This window comes from Astyanax mexicanus, chromosome 11 (assembly GCF_023375975.1).
Source record: "Astyanax mexicanus isolate ESR-SI-001 chromosome 11, AstMex3_surface, whole genome shotgun sequence".
NCBI lineage: Eukaryota > Metazoa > Chordata > Actinopteri > Characiformes > Acestrorhamphidae > Astyanax > Astyanax mexicanus.
This window is the reverse complement of record NC_064418.1, coordinates 27,417,764-27,439,576: the sequence shown is the minus strand read 5'-3', so window position 1 is coordinate 27,439,576 and position 21,813 is coordinate 27,417,764. Positions and strand designations below refer to the sequence as shown.

At 38.1% G+C, this 21,813-nt stretch overlaps 1 protein-coding gene across 3 annotated transcripts in view; it reads right to left on the bottom strand.

Annotated features, from left to right (window-relative positions):
• Window positions 1-21,813, bottom strand: part of epha3 (eph receptor A3) — a 158,389-nt gene that overhangs the window by 49,025 nt on the left and 87,551 nt on the right. For all 3 annotated transcript variants that reach the window (XM_049485063.1, XM_049485064.1, XM_007251746.4), the window contains exons 5-6: window positions 19,610-19,945; window positions 7,511-7,635 (exon numbers count right to left, since the gene is read on the bottom strand). In XM_049485063.1, the coding sequence (XP_049341020.1) occupies window positions 7,511-7,635; window positions 19,610-19,945 (461 nt within the window). The remainder of the gene's footprint in view (window positions 1-7,510; window positions 7,636-19,609; window positions 19,946-21,813) is intronic.

The window sequence follows — 21,813 nt, the reverse complement described above, 5'->3', positions numbered from 1 at the left end:
ATGCAGACGTAACTAATTCTATATACTTTCAAACTGAAAACTAAAAATATTTGAATACATACTTAAGTATAAGCAGCTAAAAATCATAGTCTAATAATAAAAAAAAAGATTTAAAACTAAGTTTAAAAAAAACATACAGAAGCAGATCTCAAAAACTCATATATTACTAAGAACCCACTTTTGAGTACCACTACACTGGCTATTCAAATGTAATTTACACATTCTAAATGTAATTAATACGTACAAGTATAACAGTAAAAAGTAAAAGCATAAGTAATTAATATGAATAAAGACTAAACTAATTCTATATGCTTTCAAACTGAAAACTAAAAAGTTTAAATACATACTTTTATAACTTTTATTCTTTTCTTTAAAAGGTTTTATACAGTAGCAGAAGTTGCTACTGGCCACTGCATCATCATTTACGCTGCAGGAATTCTCATATAAAACGGAACACATGCAGTATTACTTAGTATTCTCCGCAGACCAAACCAAACATTTTGTCCCAGGACATCAAGACACTTTCCTCTTAATGAAGAGAAGAACCGTTTAAAATCACCAGACTTTACAGAGAAAAGTCTGCCGAATAACGAAGCTCTGAACCTGCAAATGGAGTGCATCAGGTTTTTACGGTTCGTCAGCCACTTTAAAATAAATTCACTGTTGATGTCTGGGAAGACGAAACCAATACCCTGCAGGGTATTGTATGTGTCTTAGTTTAAGTCATAAATCTTTTCACAGGTTGTCAGTGTTCACTGCTCACGACACCACGCGATCCCCTGGAAATCACATGCAGGTGTGTCTAACCTTTTTCCCCCCCCCCCGCTGGAAGTATTCTTACCATATGTCTGAGTTCTACGTCAGCCGCCTCCAGAGGCCCGGGTTTGACAGGGCGTACGATTGTAACTTTTCGACATGTACGCGATTGGTGGAATTTAATATGCTTGTCATGTTCTGCTCTGGCAATCTAAATACTGCAATCTGGGGTTACTGCTTTAGTCTCCACTCGAACAAGACATTGCGTAAATATAAAGTGCATTTTACCCAGCATTCCTTCCTTCCAGGCTTGAGGACAAATAAACACTTTCAAATTAGAGAAAAATTTGCTGTTTCTTTTTTTTACTGTCCTAGATTAATACGATAAAAGAGGAAAATAATCACATAGTATATTTCCCACCATCAGTGCTTTCATTAACCCATTTATGCCCAAATTTTTCCCAGACATGCAAATATGCAAATCATGTGTTATTAGTAACCCTTTGAAATAATCAAGAATTATTTCCTCCAAAAAAATGAGAAAAGTAGATGAAAAAGTGTGTTTTATTACCGGTCACAATTGTGACCGGTGGGATGATATGCGTATTCTCAATGAAAGGTTGCTCAAATAGTTTTTTTTGTTGAAATAAGGGCCTTCTGACAGCAATCACTGAAACAGAATACTTGATCAGGAACTTGGGACTTTCCACACCATAGGAACACTAAGACCCGTGGCAAAATATGTTCAAAATATGTTAACCTTGTTTAATTATTTCAAATACAAATTGCAACAGCATCACTTTAGTGTAACATGTATTGAAACATTTATTTGTAAACATTTTAAATTGTACTTTACTGCAAATCTTTTAATGTTGGTGTAATATTTTAGTACAACATTTACAACTAAATGTAAATTACAGTCAAATACTTCATTCAAAACTTCAGGAACGATGTAAACTGTTGTGTATACTATTAGTAACCAGTGTTGGGCACGTTACTTTGAAAAAGTAATTAGTTATAGTTAGTAGTTACTTCTCCGAAAAGGAAACTGATTTACTAACTGAGTTACTCCACTATAAAAGTAACTAGTTGCCAGTAAAAGTAACTACTGGGTTACTTTTGTTATTTGCCTCCGTAACCCCCCCCCCCCCCCCACCTCCCAGCCCCCACCTTCTCAGAGTGTGTTTCATAAGCCAGATAAACAGAGTGCACAACAGCAAAGACAACAATCATTGCTTAGGCGGTTATCTCATCCTCCCCTCCCTTGTAACTCACACACACAACTCACACACACACACACTTGCATCTTTGTCTGTATGCGCAAAGTTAAAAAAAAAAAAGTTAATTGAGCGTCTAAAGTAACGTGCAGTAACGGGGTGTTGAAAACGATAACAGTAATTAGTTACCGATTACTCCTTACTGAACACCGTCCCTAATTTAACAAAAAATTGATTATAGGCAGGTATACAGTAACGAGGTAGGCACCTGAGCGAAGTGCTTGATTCTGTTCAACAATCAGTCAGACATTGTATTACAGTAACTTAGAAAATAAAGTTACCAGATATGGTAATCCATATCTGACCCATCACTATCACAATCACTTATAATAGCATCTTTCTCATTTTGAGGTATGATAGCAACGTTGCATGCCTAAAATTAGTCATCCTAAAATAAAAATATATATAGGTAAGATGCAACAAGAAATTTGTTTGTATATTTAGTATGTGTGCATCTAGATACAACATTCTATCCCACCGGTCACAATTGTGACTGTTTACATGTTTACTCATTCTGCAAACACACCAAAGACATTTGACTAATTACGAATGCATATATCATAACTAAACAACTTCGAGAGCATGTGTACAAAAATATTTGTTTCTATGTTTATTTTAACATACTTTACCAGCCTTTTATTTGGGAGCTTCGAGGCAGCCATCCTCTTCTCAAGATGCAACCAGGAAGTAAACAGCTCTGGTCATGTGACAATTTACTCAAAACATTTGATACTGCCCACATTTAATTGAAACATTGTAATATTTCAATATTTCCTTATAGAGTATTGGGAAATTAACCAGTAACATTTTTAGAGGCTTATAATTAAAAAAACTTTTTTTGGTCACAATTGTGACCGATGGGTTGAAATGGGTTAAGAGAACTAAAAAAAAAAAGGCACATCTCCTATTTGGGCTAATTCTGCAGAAGCTTTACTGGAAAGACTTGAAAACTGTGTGAACTGGCGTCGGCATGTTTTGAGAAACTCAAATTGTGAGTGATTATGTTGTAAAAACATTTTATGGCATTTTACCTACGATACATACACACATTTTTCCCGCCTAGTAAACCATATACAGTAAACCATATAGAGATTAATCTTAGCACTACAGGCATCTATTCAAGGGATCATTGCGTGACAATTTTTCCTACAAAAGCTGCATTTTCTTTTTTTGTTAGCTATTTGGCGCTGTTTATTTAAATGTACTGTATACAATATTATACAGTGTGAGGGTTACTCTGTTTTAAATGTTAAATCATTTGGGAGATGCTATTTCTTTTTGGAAAAGTCATTTTTTAAAATCAGGACGTCTTTTGTGAGGTTGATGTTTTTGTGTCTTGGTGTTTCTGTGGTCAGCGTGAGTCAGTAAGCCCTGTGAACAGATTTTGGAGGCCCCCTTTCTCTCTCAGTGGGAGTGTTTGTGTGTTTTTTGTGGGAGTGGGGGGCACTCTGTTATCCTCTGCCAGCCTGGATCAAGGAGCATCATAGGTCCTATCATGGGCATGCCTGGCTTTTCCACATGGCAGAGCCGGTTCTGTAGGATTGGGGAACCTCCAGCCATGCGTGCTGAAGCAATGTCCCACTAGGGTGTATAATTAACAGGAATCAATGGGGGAACAGAGTAGATCTGATTGTAAAAGGAGGATACTGTGCCACCCAGGGTCAAATGAAACATGGCAGATTTCGGAGGCCCCGGGGTGTACCTGTGCCAGGCAGTGAAACTTGCCCCAGACGAGCCGCCTTTGCTTGCAAATAAGGAGATTATGGGTGACCCACAGCATTTCACTGGCTGAGATTTGGAGCCTGACTGATCTCACTGAAAGACATTTAACAAAAGCCCTTGGTAGCAAGCGGAGGGGTCAACCACAAAATCGCAAGTTTTCAGCTTTTCTTTTCCGCCTGCAGATTGGATAGCGTTATTAGTTTACCTGATTTAAAAAAAAGTAATAAAAAAAATCCCTTGTTTTAATGTTGAGCTCTCTGAAAAAATTAAATAAATAAAATAAAATATACAGCTCTGGAAAAAAAAACAAAAAAAACCACTTAAAAATTATGAGTTTGTTTGAGTTTGATTTTACCAAAAAGATGGAAGGTGGATGATCACAAGCCATCAAACCAAGCTGAACTGCGTGAATTTTTGCACCAGGAGTGTTGCATAAAGTTATCCAAAAGCAGTGTGTAAGACTAGTGGAGGAGAACATACCAAGACTTAAAACTTTATGAATATGAACTTGTTTTCTTTGCATTATTTGAGTTATTTAATTATTTAATTTCTGCAAATAAATGACAATATTTTTTATTTGGAATTTAGGAGAAATGTTGTCTGTAGTTTATAGAATAAAATTAAATATACATTTTACTCAAACATATACCTATAAATAGCAACCTCACTCACTGTACTGACTGGATCTACAATTCGCCCACTTGCACTTTGCTTATTTGCCCAGCTGTACAGATGTTCTTCTGTAATGTAAACATCATCTGCAACTTTCTTTAAACAATATTTTACATAAACCTACCTCAAGAATTTTTGGATACAACAATATTCCTATGTGTACAGTCCTGATTTTAATTTATTTTATTTCATTTCATTTATCTCTTAGCTTCTATTGCTCTTCAGTGCCTTTATTTATTTAGTACTTTTACTATTTTTTTTATTGTACTTTCTTTCGTAGTGTAATGTTTGACAACAGTCTGTGTAACTCTTACATGTCACTCATGTGTTGCTCTCACCAAGCCAAATTCCTTGTAGGTGTAACATACTTAGCGAAATAAAGAGATTCTGATTCTGATTCTTATTTTTTTCCAGAGCTGTATGTGTATAGAACAGTTCAACAGGTTATTGTAATGACTTCTAATGGTATATTAATCTTAGAGGGATTAAACCTATATATTTATATAAATATTTTACACTATTTAAATGCTGTTTTGCTTTTTAAAAACTGTTCTAAAGTCCAGGGATAAAGAATCTATACACAGCCATGACACTTCGTTAATACCAAGAGCACAAGAGCTTGCTGTCAAACTTCTACTTATGGGACTTTTAAAGTAGACCACACAGGCCAAAAAACTAAAAAAAAAAAAAAAAAACTTTTGGTAAACTGTAAGCTGTAAGATTTTGGCACATAAATCATCCACATTCAGAGTGATTCAGAAATTCTCGTCCTTCCTATGATAAACATTTCTCACTTTCTGTAGACGACAGAAGCCTGTCCGCAACCTGACAGAATTTTATATGTGTGTGAATGTGTGTGTGGTCATACAGTCCAGCCTTTTACCCACCAGACTATGGAATGTTTGTTTCTGCAGAGAGAAATCTGGCCGATTGCCATCGGAGACCAGGCTTTTCTTTCACACCCTCAGAACCCCCGCCAGTTCCAGAGAGGAGACTCCCACAATGTCAGAGCCCACTTAAGTGCCAAGCCCAGCTTATTTCAGCCTTCCCGGCCTGGGGGAGACATTACCCACTTTACGTAGGAGTAAAAGACATCACAGTGCCTGACAGCATGAAAGGGCTCCGCTGAACACTGACCCATAGAAGCTCTCATGGCGGCCCAAAAGAGCAGCACTGATGTGGGGCAACAATGCTCACCCTGCTATTCAGCATATCAAGTGAATCAGGCCTGAATCCCTGTATGCTTCATTAATCATATGGCAGACCTGGAGAGAGGCTGTCTGAACTAGGTCACTCAGGAGAGCCCAGTCTTCTGATTAGTTTTTTTTTTTTTTAGCACATGCAGGCTTAATAGGCAGGTGGAGATAAGATCACTTCATCACATTCCTAAAAATAAGCACAGCTAAACGGTTCTTGGCTTGGATGGATGATTCCAGGAAAAAAAAAAAATAATTGGAATTAAAATTTAAATCATGCAGATTTCTTAAAGATTAAAAAGGTTGCTCACATGCACACCTTTAACTTATTTATTAAATCCATTCATATGCTCTTCAAAAAAAATAAAAGTGGTTCTTTTTTAGGTGCTTTTGCACTAGTGATGTTACAAATCCATAATTAAGCCATGATTTTGTTGTCATGTGACCTCTGAACAATACTTTACGCCAGTCCTGAATTTGTTTACCTCTCTTGTTGGATAACACAGCACTAGAAATCATGCAGACTGTTTGACATCACAGATCAATAACACATTGGCACTTGAGACAGACAGGCACAAAAAACAGTATCAAAAAACAACAGTTTTATATAGCCAGAATTATATTCATTCAACTCTTTATATTAAACCAAGCAAAAATCAGCCCCTAAAAAGCTCTACATTGCTTTCCTTCAATGTCAAACTTAATGTTTAGGGGACTTTCTCCCTTCCCATGTTTGTTCCGAACATTTTAGTTTGATCTTAACCAAATTAACAGGAGTGAAAGGTGCAGAGTAAATTTGAGTCAACCAAAAGAGATGATCTTGGTTTGATAAACTAAACTCTTTATGGTTCAAACTTTCAGAACTATTACAGGAAGCGGATTGGAGTTTATTGTCACCCCTTAAACAATAGAAGAAGAAAAAGAACCAGTATAGTGTCCCGCTTCCTGTGACACACAGTAATCGGAGCACAACAGATCACACTGGTGAAACTTTATCTACAGTAACTTTAGATTAACCCTTGATTCATAAACTTGAAAAATTGAAAATCCGGAAAGATCTGTCCTTTCTTTTTCTTATTTTGGTAAATAACCACAAAAATGACATGATGTGCCACCCAGAAAACGAATAAGACAAATAAGATACAATGCATCTGATCATATAATGAAGAGAGCTGAGGAGTGAGGTTCAAATTTAAATAATGTCAAAAACAAAACAATGACCAGATTTAACAGCATTAAGAGCTTGTCGGACAGTGTGGAAAAAAATAAAATAAATAAATAAATCAACCCCTAAACAGGAGCTCTATATTCAGCAGTGGTTAATGTATGGGAGGTGATTTATTTACTGTAGATCATTTAAAGAAACTATTCAGAGAACATGAAAGCAGCGTGATATAGGCCACAGTATCAGCAGAATACTGATAGACACTTAGTTCTTAGTTCTATTTTTGGTCTGGTTTTTTTTTCTGTTTTTTTCTCGTTTCATTTGTATTACATCCGCTAGCAATTGGTTTTGACTGCCAGCGTACAGTGAGCTGATACGCAGTGAGAGCTGAAATAATTTGACACTTCCACTCAGTAGTTAAAAGGGCCATCAAATAATCCCCGTTCGGCGAGAGAGAGAGAAATCCCAGATTTAAAACTTACACCAGTCAAAACAACGGCCTCGGCAGACGGAAACACGCGTAATGTTATTAAACTAAGCCTCTGTGGATGTGGCTTTTGGAAGCCGAACGTGAACTAATGACCCGAAACATGCCCCCGGTCATGTGGATCTGCACTTTCGATTAAGCCCTCTAATAAGGCCATAGAGAAGGATGAAGACCCAGTTTAAATGCTAATGCCGCGGAGTGTCCTGGGCGGCTAAATCTTAAAAACTGCCCCCACCTTCTCGTAGTATTTGACCTCGTAGTCCAGGATGATACCATTGGGTCTTTCTGGCTCCAGCCAGGACAGTGAGATGCTGTTTCGGGATGTTCTGTCCTTCTTGATGACCGTGACCGGGGATGGAGCTGCGGAGAGAGACAAAATGAAAAGGGAGAGAGAGGGAGAAAGAAGGGGAGAGCGAGAGAGAGCAAGAGAGAGAGGGAGAGAGCGAAAAAGAGGATTAGCTTCTTCCACTCTGCCTGCGACTGCATTACATGCACATTGAGCTGAAGTTCACAGGAAGTTCAGGGGACATTCTGATTCAACTCTTTGCATCCTGTGAATTGGTTCCTGTTGACCTAATTGAGTTTGCTCTCCACTGGGGGCCGGTTTCAAAGTTGGGAAAATTGAGGACATAAAGACGCAATGATGCGGCCGGCAGTAATTTGTTTTATCAGTCGACGGCTAATATGGCTTTGTCACAGCAAAAAAAAAAAAAAAAAGAGGCCACTGCCTGCGCTAGTGCAGAATCGAGCAAGTGAAGAGAAGAGAAGAGAAAAGAGAAAGGAGAAAATAGAAAAGAGAGAGAGCGTCGACAACTTTTTCAATCTTTTAAAGGCAATGGGCTCCAAACATCAGTCTCTCATATGTCTCCGTGCTCTAGCACTTCACATGGTCTCAATCTGTGATCATAATTCAAGTCAGAGTTCTGCGCCTCCCTTCTCCTCCTGCCTGCCTGCCTGCATCGCTCGCTCGCTTTCTTTTTTCAATTTTACAACTCTGTAATTGCAAGGCGGCAAGGAGGCCATGAAGGCATCTGACTGGCCCGTGTTTTAATTTTATTAGACCACAGGAAAAAACATGTTGTTCTTTGAAATGTTCAAGCTTTTCTTGATTGTGATTATACAGATTGAAATGCCTCTTACACCCCCCCCCCCCCCCACCCTCGTTGGAAACTTTTTTTCCTTTTTTTTTTTTTTAATCCCGTTAATGAATCCAGATGGAAACAGTCTGGTCCTGGTTGCACTCCTACACAGTATTCTGATAAGGTATTATTGAAGTTTTATAGAGACCACAGTTTACAGTAGGTAAGATTTATGGTGTATGGACTGTTTGGCTGAAATTTGATGCTGTGTATGGTTACCAGCTTTCAGCTTGACTTTTTTTTTTATCGTGAGTATAAAGAACAACATATAGAGAGCAGTCCAGGAAAAAAAAAAGAAAAAGAAGAAAAACTGTGGCAACACTCCTAAAAATGTGCCAAAAATGAGGAAAGCCTATGTAAGCAACTGGAGGAATATTCCGTTACAAAATTACAAAGACGAAACCGCTTTACCGCCTTAAGTTTCAGCTACAACCCACAACCTGCAGTGGATTAAAACCAGATTACAAATCGCTGGTTTTTCGCTGGTTTTACAGGTGCGGCTAGCTTCAGCATTGCTTCAGCACTGCTTCAGCACTTTGTTGCGCGAGAGCTCCAGACATAAACATTTGTAAATGATCTTGGTGAAACGCAGGCAAGGTAATGACAATCTGCAGATCACTCGGCCACCAAATGTCCTCCACATGGCTTGGAGAACTGGGCTGTGGGAAAGAGAAGAAGAAGAAAACGAGTCCGAGTATATGAGTATAGATGCATCTGGGACTTCTTGCATGGACCTTTCTTTTCCCCCAGCTCATTTTACTCCCATATATGGCAGGGAGAGAATCTGGCAGCCAGAAAACAACAACAACAAAAAAACGTATTTACAGAATTCTTCATCTTCCTACCTCAGGGGTGTCCAAACTACAGCCCGTGGGCCATTTGCGGCCCGTTTCCTTTTTTGGAGCGGCCCGCGAGGTGAGAGTGCGCATTTCAAGCGCAGAAAAACAGGCCAAAGAGTCTAAAAGCGGAGAGGGAGTGCATTTCTAGCGCAGAAAAACGGGCCAAAGAGTCTAAAAGCGGAGAGGGTGCGCATTTCTAGCGCAGAAAAACGGGCCAAAGAGTCTAAAAGCGGAGAGGGTGCGCATTTCAAGTGCAGAAAAACGGGCCAAAGAGTCTAAAAGCGGAGAGGGTGCGCATTTCTAGCGCAGAAAAACGGGCCAAAGAGTCTAAAAGCGGAGAGGGAGTGCATTTCTAATGCAGAAAAGCGGGCCAAAGAGTCTAAAAGCGGAGAGGGTGCGCATTTCTAGCGCAGAAAAACGGGCCAAAGAGTCTAAAAGCAGAGAGGGTGCGTATTTCTAGCACAGAAAAACGGTCCAAAGAGTCTAAAAGCGGAGAGGGTGCGCATTTCTAGCGCAGAAAAACGGGCCAAAGAGTCTAAAAGCGGAGAGGGAGTGCATTTCTAGCGCCGAAGCGGGCCAAAGAGTCTAAAAGCGGAGAGGGTGCGCATTTCTAGCGCAGAAAAACGGGCCAAAGAGTCTAAAAGCGGAGAGGGAGTGCATTTCTAGCGCAGAAAAGCGGGCCAAAGAGTCTAAAAGCGGAGAGGGTGCGCATTTCTAGCGCAGAAAAACGGGCCAAAGAGTCTAAAAGCAGAGAGGGTGCGTATTTCTAGCGCAGAAAAGCGGGGCAAAAGAGTCTAAAAGCGAAGAGAGTGTGCATTTCTAGTGCAGAAAAACGGGGCAAAAGAGTCTAAAAGCGGAGAGAGTGCGCATTTGTAGCTCAGAAAAACGGGGCAAAAGAGTCTAAAAGTGGAGAGAGTGCGCATTTCTAGCGCAAAAAATCGGGCCAAAGAGTCTAAAAGCGGAGAGAGTGCACATTTCTAGCGGAGAAAAACGAGTCTAAAAGTTGCCGTAATTAAGGAGTTTTATATTAAGAGACATCATGAAATTAAACATCAATTTGAAAAATCTTAGTTTACACAACACTGTCAAAGATAAAGATAGTAAGTCAAGTAAAATGGTGTGTAAATGAAATAATCAGGAAATGGTATTATTTAAAGTGGTATATTTCATTATTTGTTTTATTACAGAGTGTGGCCCGGGACTTCAAATATATTTCTCCTTCTGGCCCCCAACAAAAAAGTTTAGACTCCCCTGTCCTACCTTATCCTGCACAGTCCAGTCGAGACTAAATAACTATACAAAAGAAAAAAAAGAAAGACAAAAGACATTCAGCTCCGGCTCTCCTATTGTTATTATCAGCTTTGTTGAAAAACCTACTTCCTGTCCTGGCAGCGACGAGCAGGAGGCCGTGTTTTGTCTGACAACACCCTGTCGAAACGGCGGTACACAAACGTTTTAAAGCTGTTGCAGGCAAAAGAAGAGCACTGTTCTAACACTAAGGACTAAGCTTGCATGTGCTGTCTCCTCTCCCCTGGGCTGCGCCGCACATGCTAGCTAGCTGTGTTTAGACGGAGTGGGATGCTACGTTGACATCCCCGTGAGCCCCTCGTAAATGCACTCCCTGACTGCGAGTGCAGCTGCGGGGAGAGAAGCGCCGGATTTGCCGTTCACACGTCCATCTCCTGCCTCTATTTGCATTTTATAGGACGATAAACGTAGCTAGATTATTTGTCCAAGGGCGAAGGGGTAGAGCTCTGGTGAAAAGGGGGGTTAGGATCTCAATGGTTTTCAGGCTCTGAAGACGAGCCCGAAGATGAAATGGAATACTCATTTGGAGCCACTGTTTACACTGAGAGACGAAAAGCCAGAGAGAAGAGAGCATCTCAGCCAAGCACTGTCTGCAAGTCTGCACTCCGGAGCAAACGCAATCACAATGGAATGAAGTGGAGAAGAGCTTTATAGAGTGAGATATATAGTGTGCGTAAGAATAAAGAGGAGGATGAGGTCGGGCTGATTGTGTGTGTGTATGCATATGTATATACAGCTCTGTAAAAAAAAGACCACTTAAAAATGATGATTTCTTTGATTTTACCAAATTGAAAACCTCTGGAATATAATCAAGAGGAAGATGGATGATCACAAGCCATCAAACCAAGCTGAACTGCTTGAATTTTTGCACCAAGACTGGTGGAGGAGAACATGCTAAGATGCATTTATGAAACTTTATGAATATGAACTTGTTTTCTTTGCATTATTTGAGGTCTGAAAGCTCTGCACCTTCTTTGTTATTTCAGCCATTTCTTATTTTCTGCAAATAAATGCTCTAAATTTTGTCCGTAATTTATAGAATAAAACAAAAGTGTTCATTTTACTTAAACATATACCTATATATACCTATATAAATAGCAAAATCAGAGAAACTGAAGAGATATAAAAACCCAAACCAGGAAAAGTTGATGCTAATAAAAAAATAATTCCACGTTTTTTTATTTTAAATTAATCATGTGACAAAATTGACAGAGCCTGATGATGCATTTACAGTTTTATTTAGTAATATAACACAAATAGGCTTACTGTAGAGTTCAGAAGGTGGAGTTTATATTCATAAAGATTAAAGAGATAAAGATTTAACAGTTCAGAAATCAATATTTGGTGGAATAATCCTGTTTTTTAATCACAGTTTTCATGCATCTTGGCATGTTCTCCTCCACCAGTCTTACACACTGCTTTTGGACAATGTTATGCCACTCCTGGAGCAGAAATCCACAAAAATCAGGGCAGTTCAGCCTGGTTTGATGGCTTGTGATCATCCATCTTCCTCTTGATTATATTCTAGAGGTTTTCAATTTGGTAAAATCAAAGAAACTCATCATTTTTAAGTGGTCTCTTATTTTTTTACAGAGCTGCAAATTACACGAAGTTAATCACACTAAATATGAAAGATCTCAGGTTTGTATCATTTGCAATAAAATAAAAGCTGAAGTTAAAAATTGTATTCTTTGTATTCTATACTGTCCATACTTTTCTGATCTGATCTATTAAAATAAACATAAAAGCACTATTCAAAATATAAATATATATTTGTTGCTTCATTGTCTTTCAAACTTGGAATGTTTTGCATAAAAAAATACTGGAGTATATATTTTGTTTGCCTATTCGATTGAAGGCCTAAAACCTTTCTCAAAGCATCAGTATCTGGCAGTCCCTCCTTTAATAGATCACAGCTGTGACAATACAAAGAAAGCTAAAACCACACAGAAAAGTAAAACCGGAACACACCGCACTTCAGCTGAAAAAATGCCACTGGAATGATGAGGCAGTGTGCTATAAAATCCAAAAGAGCAATACTTCATTACCATGATTACCATGATGCAATGTTTATTCAGAAACTTCCAATTTATGTGGAAAAATAGCCACGTAAAGCCAACATCAAGGATTCGGGATGATTCATTGCATAATTGTGGAACCACATTCACCACAAGCCTTCTCTTATTGTTATTAAAAACACATCAGCATCTACAGAGCAGGAGCTGATAAAAGATGCACAGATAAAAGATTAGCTTAGCATATCCCCAGCCTCCTCTCCATGACAGTAAGGACTTAACCAAGCTGAACTGCTTGAATTTGTGCACCAGGAGTGGCATAAAGTTATCCAAAAGCAGTGTGTAAGACTGGTGGAGGAGAACATGCCAAGATGCATAAAAACCAGGTGATTAAAACCAGGATTCTACCACTAAATATTGATTTCTGAACTCTTAAAACTTTATGAATATGGACTTGTTTTCTTTGCATTATTTGAGGTCTGAACGCGCTGCTTCTTTTTTGTTATTTCAGCCATTTCTCATTTTTTGTAAATAAATGCTTTAAATGGCAATATTTTTATTTGGAATTTGGAAGACATGTCTGTAGTTTATAGAATATAACTACAATGTTCATTTTACTCAAACATATACCTATAAATAGCAAAATCAGAGAAACTGATTCAGAAACTGAAGTGGTCTCTTCATTTTTTCCAGAGCTATACATTGGCTGTTGCCTATATACATATTTATAAATTAAAGAAAGACTATAATTTTAGAAACAAATTTAGTACTTATTTGCCTTCTGTACCAACTGTACACAAACAATAAGATTAAACGTGCCTCCTCTCTATGACAGTAAATATTTTACCAAGCTAAACTGCTTGAATTTTTGCACCAGGAGTGGCATAAAGCTATCCAAAAGCAGTGTGTAAGACTGGTGGAGGAGAAAAAATTGTTTTTCACATTTTTTAGTTTCACTTTAATTTCATTGACTTGGTCCTCACATAGGCTGTTCATAGCTTTAACCCCTATGTTTGTAATTTAACAGGTTAAATAAAAATAGCTCTTTAGCAACTAGTAAAAATAAATAAATAAGAGCTTAAATCAATTAATTTTAATGCAGCTTGGACAGAAAATGAGCCACCTAAAGCCACTAACAAGGACTCAGAACCACATTTACCACAAGCCTTCTTTTATTGTTATTTAAAAAAAAAAATGCATCAGAATCTACAGAGCGGGAGCTGATAGTGCACAGATAAAAGATTAGCTTAGCATATCCCCAGCCCCTTCTCCATGACAGTAAGGATTTTTAATCAAGCTAAACTGCTTGAATTTTTGCACCAGGAGTGGCATAAAGTTATCCAAAAGCAGTGTGTAAGACTGGTGGAGGAGAACTGGTGGAGGAGAAAAAATTGTTTTTCACATTTTTGGTTTCATTTTAATTGAATTGAGCTGGTCCTCACATAGGCTGTTCATAGCTTTAACCCCTATGTTTGTAATTTAACAGGTTAAATAAAACAATAGCTCTTTAGCAACTAGTAAAAATAAAAAAAATGTGCTTAAATCAATGAGTTTGAATGTAGCTTGTGTAACAGAGTTAGAATTACCAGATAATATAATTAGTGAGTTTCACCAAAATTGCTCTACTATTATAAAAATGGGTAAAAAAGTCTAAAAAGTTCATTTTTTTGTGAAAGTTTATATTTTTGTAAAAAAGGTTAAATATATTTTTGGGAGCTTTTCATTTCTTGCTTTGACGTCCCTGCAGGCTGTGTCCCTCTGCTGCTGCCGTACCTCCATCAGACAAGTGAGAGCTCTGAGATGGATGGTTCGTAGCTGCTGCAGTTTCTCTCTAAAATATATATTTTCTAATCTTTATCTAGTTAAAAACTTAAAAAAACACTGTTCTATAACTTTATAAAAATATCTAGTGCTCTATTTATTATAAAGTTTTGATAAAAAATGTTAACTTTATCGAGTTTAGTCTAGACATGTGCTCCGCACGTGCGGGCCGCATTATATAACTCATGTCTCTAAAGTAAAATGTGAATTAAGCTAATCCCTTTTTATCTTATTTTACTTTTTACAACCTCAGTGTGCTATACCTGCAGCCGTTCATTGCAAGACGTGAAGGATTATGTCACATCTGGTGCTGTTAGCTCCTCTGTTTCTCACACACCCAGCTCTGACAGAGGTTCTCAGTCTAACAACTACATTACCCAGAACGCACCACCCGCTGACACGCACACACCCAGTCACACGTCACCTCACCTGCTCCAACCAGGAAGCCCCGAATATTAGTCTGGCACTATTTAAGGACACCTCTCACACACTTCTGTGCCGGGTATTGTTGGATTTTCCTCATTACTAAGCGTTACTCTCTATTGTCTCTGTTATCTTCGTGTATGACCTTGTTTTGTTTTTTCTCGACGCCGATTTTTGGATTATCTCTGATTGTGGATATTTTTGTGTATGACCTGGACTGTTTCACGTTTTTCGATTTTGGATTACCTCTGATGTTGGCCTGCTTGTGTTTGAACTCTGGACTGTATCTCACTCATGGTATGGTTATCCCTACGTTGCTTCTGTTTACCGGTGCTCTAACTTTGTTTGTACGACTACCCTTTTTTCTGCCTGCTATTTTAATAAACAACCCGTTTTACTGCATCTGCGAGTGTCTGTATTCTGTGCACACCATGACAGATTATTTGATTTAATCTGTTTCAGGTATGTTGCTCCCTAGACTTTCCCTCCAAAGATGTTCTTTGAATATTTCTAAATATGTTATTAATTAATTAATTTTTCTAATGCTGTTGTGCTATAAGATAAAAAAATGCTTTCCTCTGTAAATTTTTGAATGTTTTTATGAGAAAAACAAGCTATACGATCACGTACCTGTTATGTTAAAATACTGTTTTAAAAAAAAAGAACACTCAGACAAGTGAGAGCTCTGAGATGGATGAATAAACAGAATGGAAAGCAGCACTGGTCTGAGACTCATTTACTGACCAAACAGTGGTCGTTACACTTGGACAGAAAATGAGCCACGTAAAGCCAATAACAAGAATTCAGAACCACATTTACCACAAGCCTTCTCTTATTGTTACGAAAAAAAAAAACAAAAAAAACACATCAGCATCTACAGAGCGGGAGCTGATAGTGCACAGATAAAAGATTAGCTTAGCATATCCCCAGCCTCCTCTTTATGACAGTAAGGATTTCACAAGCTTTAGAACAAAGTCCACTGCCCCCTGTGGGGAAAAGGGTGCAAAACTATCAATCCTTAGCCTTTGATCTACAGTAGTCCTCTGCCTACTATTTTATGACACTGAACTCCAGAGCCTATAAGCTCAGCTCTAAAGCCTGCGCTAAATCACCCGCCGGGTCCCGCACCTATAACTTTAAAGACAGAGCAGGACTGACAGCGGAGACCGAAGCCCGGGCCCCACAAGACCCAGAGAACACAGGCGCTCATCTTCACAGAGGGAACCGTAGTGAAATGGAAGGCAGATGATGCCTCATTCAGCCCTGTGTAACCTGAGGAGTCGTGACCTTCAGAGAGCCAGACTGGACTGCAGCACCTGCAGACAGACATGTGCGCAGACAGCTCTGCAAGCACAAGAGACACCAGAACAGAGAGGATCAAAAAAAAAAAAAAAAAAACAGGTTTGTTGAGATATTAAACGCCTCTTTTCTTCTCTCCAAATGAAATGTTGAGCTTTGCTGCACATCGCTGCCAAGGAATTGATTTGTCTTTATGAATATGTTGCTACCAATCCTGCAGGGACACACAGACACGACAGTGATGCTCAAACCTGAATTATTTTCCTATTTAAAAAAAAAAAGTTTTGTTTTTTACTTACTTTTGCTGTTTGTTAGTAGTTTGTTCCATCCATTTTTATAAAGTGGCATCAGAACAATATTATGTGATCAATTTTGATTAACCCTCCTGTAGAGCTGGGCGATATGGCCCCCCCAAAAAAATCTTCGTTTTCTTTTTCTTTTTTTTTTTATCCGATTTTCAATTTAAAACATTTTTTTTCAAATTAAAGATGATAAAGAAAATTGTTAAAAACTAGTTTTAATTTTTTTAGTTTTCACTTCTTTATTTATTTAGTTTTCACTTGCTCTATAAAATGAGATGATCTTTTCTCATGAATATGCAAAAAATCATAAACTGTAGTGCATACAGAACCAATCCACGGTTGGAAGATGTGTCTGGGACAGTTGCTTATTTTACCGGAAGGGAGGGCGGGGCTAAGCTCAGTCTGAAGTACAGGAGCCCACAGGGGAGCGTCAGTGGTGAAAATTAAAACTCAGAGAAAATCGATTTTCATAAAAACACATTGTCCTTAACTGTAAATTCGAATTAATCGATAAAATCGATTAATCGCCCAGCTCTACCCTCCTGTTATGTTATGTGTCAAATTGACCTGTTTTAATGTTTGAAGATCTAGGAAAAATAGTTACAAATATTTTTTCAGTATAAAACAAAAACTAAAACATTGCAAAAACTAAAACAAATTTGCAATGTTAAGTTTCAATGTTATGTAAAACAATTGTGTTTTTTTTTATGTTGGTCTTTCAAAAGTAATAAAGTGAAACTGAGTGAATTATCCTAATTGAACCATTGCCTGTTACAGGTAAGCAGCACCATTGCAGTAAATATTAATAGAGTTAGAGTTAGAAATTAAATATTTACACTGCTTGTTAGGATTTTTTTGGTTTCAGATATCTTTTTGATAATTAAACATGCACCGGGTCAAACTGACCTGGGAACACCATTGCTATTCCTCATAAATGAACATAACAGGACGGTTAATCATATATATATTTTTCTCCTTAAGACCTGGATGTTAAAATGTCGATTGGTGGTGTCAATCGCATAAAAAACAACTGTATTAATCACAACAATACTATTATAATAGAGTAATATTAGTGTAATAATAGTGTAGTGTGGTATGCCTGACAAACAGACTACAGCTACCTGTCTCAGGATAGATTTGATGTTTTTTTAATGTGCTGAGTAAAAGTTTAACGGAGAGCGAGGAACAACAAGCACGAGGATGTCTGGTCACGGAAGCTTTTTTAACGGAGGAAATGAGAGCTAATGTAGTGAAGCTCAAACAGCTACTCCATGTTCCAGCTTTAACAATTTTTTAAACGGTTAAACTGCTGGATTAAGCCGGGTACCAGAGAGGAAACATGCTGAATCAACAGAAACAGCAACTATGTGTGTAAGTGTGTGTAAAAGAAAGTGTGAAAAAAAGAGAGAGAAAAAAAAGAATGAGGCACTCAAATAGCGTTGCAGTGTTTACATTAGGGATGCACCGATGTGGGAATTCTGGGCCGGTGCCGATATCCAATATTACACATGTATGTACTGGCTGATGCCGATACACATATCTATACAGGGTTCATACACTTTTTAACCAATAAATTTTCATGACTTTTCCATTCCTTCAAGGCAAATTTTCATAGGATTTTTTTTGCCTTCAGGAACTCCACCCTCTTTCACTAGGTCTGCCTGACAACAGAGCGATCTATATTCTGATTGGCTCAACGAGAGTACATTATAATATACAGCCGATGGATTGGCAAGCGTGAGAAATACCATGTGTGGCGTGTGAACTCGCTGAGGCGCGTGTGTCACACGCTCAAAGCGTGAGACTTCAGAACACTGAATATATAAACATTTCTTTAAGCTATGTTAACACACAATCTTCAATAATAAAATGTGTGTTAAATCCTCCATCGTGTAGGGCTAAATAACCGAATGTTTGTTAGCTCAAAACAGCTTTTCTCAGTCGACAGGTGAAGAAAAGATCTGTAGAGCAAATCTCCATGACTTTTCTTGTCTAAAACTTTCTGGTTATTTAGATTTTTTCCAAAACCAGGCCTGGAAATTGCTATTTTGAAATTCCACGAGTTTTCCAGGTATTTTGTGACCTTATGAACCCTGTTTAAAACTTACAGAAAAACTAGAACTGTAGAAAAAAATTAGTAGTAGTTTTTGCCTTACATTTTAGCTTTCAATTTGTACGATTTGTAAAAAAAAAAAAAAACGTGTCTTTTTAGAAATTGGTTTTCACATTTTTGGTTTCAAATTAATTTAACTAGTCCTTATATAGGCTTAAACCCTGTAAACCAGAAGTGCAAACCTCTTAGCACAACTTCAAAGCCTCTTTATTAATATTATTATTATTATTATTATTATTATTATTATTACTATTTTAGATGTGGCCTCTCTTAAGACTGCCAGATTAGCTTTAAAGAAAAAGTTCTGTCTTAAAACGAAAGTGAGCAGGGCTTTGTATTGACAAGAACTTGGTGAAATTATTCTTTTTAACTTTCAACCAACTGTAAGCAAACAGTAAAATGACAGATGCCTCTTTAGAAATAGTTTTTCACATTTTTTGGTTTGGTTGATTTATTCAACTGGCCCTTACTTTTTTTTTTTTTTTACTTTTTTTTTATTTCACAGGTTAAATAAAACAATATATCTTTTGTAACTAGTAAATAAAATGTGCTTAATCAATTAATTTTAATGTAGCTTGTACACTGTTGTCCCATTGCAGTAGCACAGCCATCATCAGGTCCTTTTCCGGCATACAATATATCCATCAGCAAGCATCCTTTGGATATATCTACACAGAGGCTGATGCCAATGATGCTATAAAATAACAATTATTGACCAATAAGATATAATTCTGATATCACTGTTCATCCCTAGTTTACAGTGCTACTGTCACTTAAAAAAATAGTGAATTACGTAAAGATGTTGGGGCCAAACTTGGTCAAATTATTAATTTAAACAATTAACAACTAACATGTAAACTTTACAGATTAATGTTGACAGCATTACTTTTAAACCTACTACTTCTTACTCTCCAGCTCAGGGCTAACTAATCCTGGTCTTATACAGATCTACCAACCTGCACGGTTTACCTCAGCCCCTAATCTCATCTCACACACCTGATCCAGGTAATTAAAAGTCTTCAGGGACATGAAAACCTTCTAGACTCGTGTGTAACGATAATAATGACGGCCTCACCTGCTTGGTTGGTAGTTATGGTGACAGCCGCGAACTGGCGCAGCGCAGGAGCCAGAGAGGAAACTCCGTTCTGCGCCTCGATCTCAAACGTGTAGTTGGTGTGTGCCAGCAGGTCGGCCACAGTCACCGTGGTGTTGGCGAGGCCCGTGGCACGGGGCACGAAGCGCACGGCCCCTCTGCACGGCTCGCACTGTTTAGACCCCCTTAAACAGCGCTTACACAGCACATTAAACGTAATGTCCTTCCTGCCTCCCGTTTCCGCCGGCCAGCTCCAGTCCAGGATCACAGACGTCTCGTTAATGACCGAGATCACGTTCCGAGGAGCAGAGGGAGGACCTGACGGAAAAAAAGGAGGCAGGTGAGGAAAACGCATCAAACGGATCATCATCATCATCATCATGTCAACCCAAAGAAATGCTATTTTTCAAAAGTTACGCTGACATTTTAAGTGTTTTATCAGCAGCATATACAATTCTGAATGTCTCTTAAGACTGTTAGATTTATTTTTACGAAACATTTCTTAAAGGTCTTAAAATGGAGGTGAGCAGGGCTGTGTAGTGACAAGAACCTGGTGAAAGGATTCATATATTGCAAAACTGTAAGCAAGGCAATGTATTGTAATTTTATTTGCATAACATTTTTAGGAAAACTGTCATAGTGAAAAACACACCATGTTGTGCATAAAATCTGATTAAAAATGTTCAGACGCTTCCACTATGATCAGGAGATCGCCGGTTCGAATCCTGTTCAAGTAGCTTGCCATCGGCTACCAGAGCCATGAGAGAGCACAATTGGCCTTGCTCTTGCTCTCTGGGAAGGTATATGGCGCTCTTTCCCCACATCACTCCAAAGGGTGATGCCACTCAGGACAAGGCGTCTGTGAGCTGATGTATCAGAACCGAGTCGCTGCGCTTTACTCCGAGCGCGCTGTGATGTAACTCAGCAACGCAGCATGAGCAGCTTCACACTTATCGGAGGAGACATGCTAGTCTTCACCCTTCTGGTGTTGTGGGATCAGTAGGAGTCTAAATGAGTGGGTTGGGTAACTGGCTGTGTAAATTGGGGAAAAACTGGGAAAAAAAAAACACTTAAAAAAAAATCATAATTATGATCAGAACAGTGGGAACTGAAGAGTTCACCACACTAGCAGCTGAGGTTGGGGTTTAAACCCAGCACAAAATTAACTTCTGTCTGCCCCATCTTCGCATGTAAACTAGGACCCAATGCCAAGATTAGATTTTATGTATACTTATCACCTTAATTCTTTGGATGTGTTTGAGACAGTGCAACATCCTAGATGTAATTTTCAGGAATTCCTAAGCTTGAGATATTTGTAGAAATATTTCCATGATTGATAAAATACTGATTTTAATGCCTGCAATTTTTTTTTTTTTTTTTTTAAATGTCTTTAAAACTTGTAAAAAGTCATTTTTAAATAAATATTTAAATGTTATAAAAATGGACACTGTTTTTGAGAATCAATACAGTATTACAAAACTATACACTAAAAAACATACTTCTTATACCCCTACAAATGTATATCAGGATCTCACTTGAGTGCAAAAGCAAGAAACAGGACATACAGTTGTGTTCAGACTCCACTTCCATTTTACTTGTTAATATCAAGTGAATATATTTACATACTTTTCTTCCAAAGATATTTTTTTTTACATTCCTGGCATTTGACATCAAGCCTTAGGGTGCAATTACACAAAACACCTTTGCCCCAATGTCTGTGTTGAGGGTTAAAAGGGGATTGTGCAACACACACAAAAAAAAAAAACACTGAGCTTCTGTTTGATTTGACATGAAGAATTTACACCTAGAGCCTGCAGCACTGTTGTTCTGGCTCATTTTAACTTCTCCCTAAAATGTCAGGCCACGAATGAGGAGATGATTTAGTGCTGCATTAAACAGCACACTACAAGACGGGGTCGGCCTCCTCCAGACAAATATGTTTCAGGATGATTCAATTCATATCTACATTCCCTGTCCTGATTCTGAAACCACAGTAAATCAGCATTTCTCAGGGGTCAAGTACAGGATGTACCACACTAACCGCTTAATAATAAGTTGCAGTTAATTAAAGATGAGCTTCCTTTGCAGTTTCCCTGGGAAATCTAAAGAACGCATGAGTCATCATCATTAAAATAAAGCAGATTTATATTTGACAAAAGAGCAGCACAAATATATCTGAGCATTCC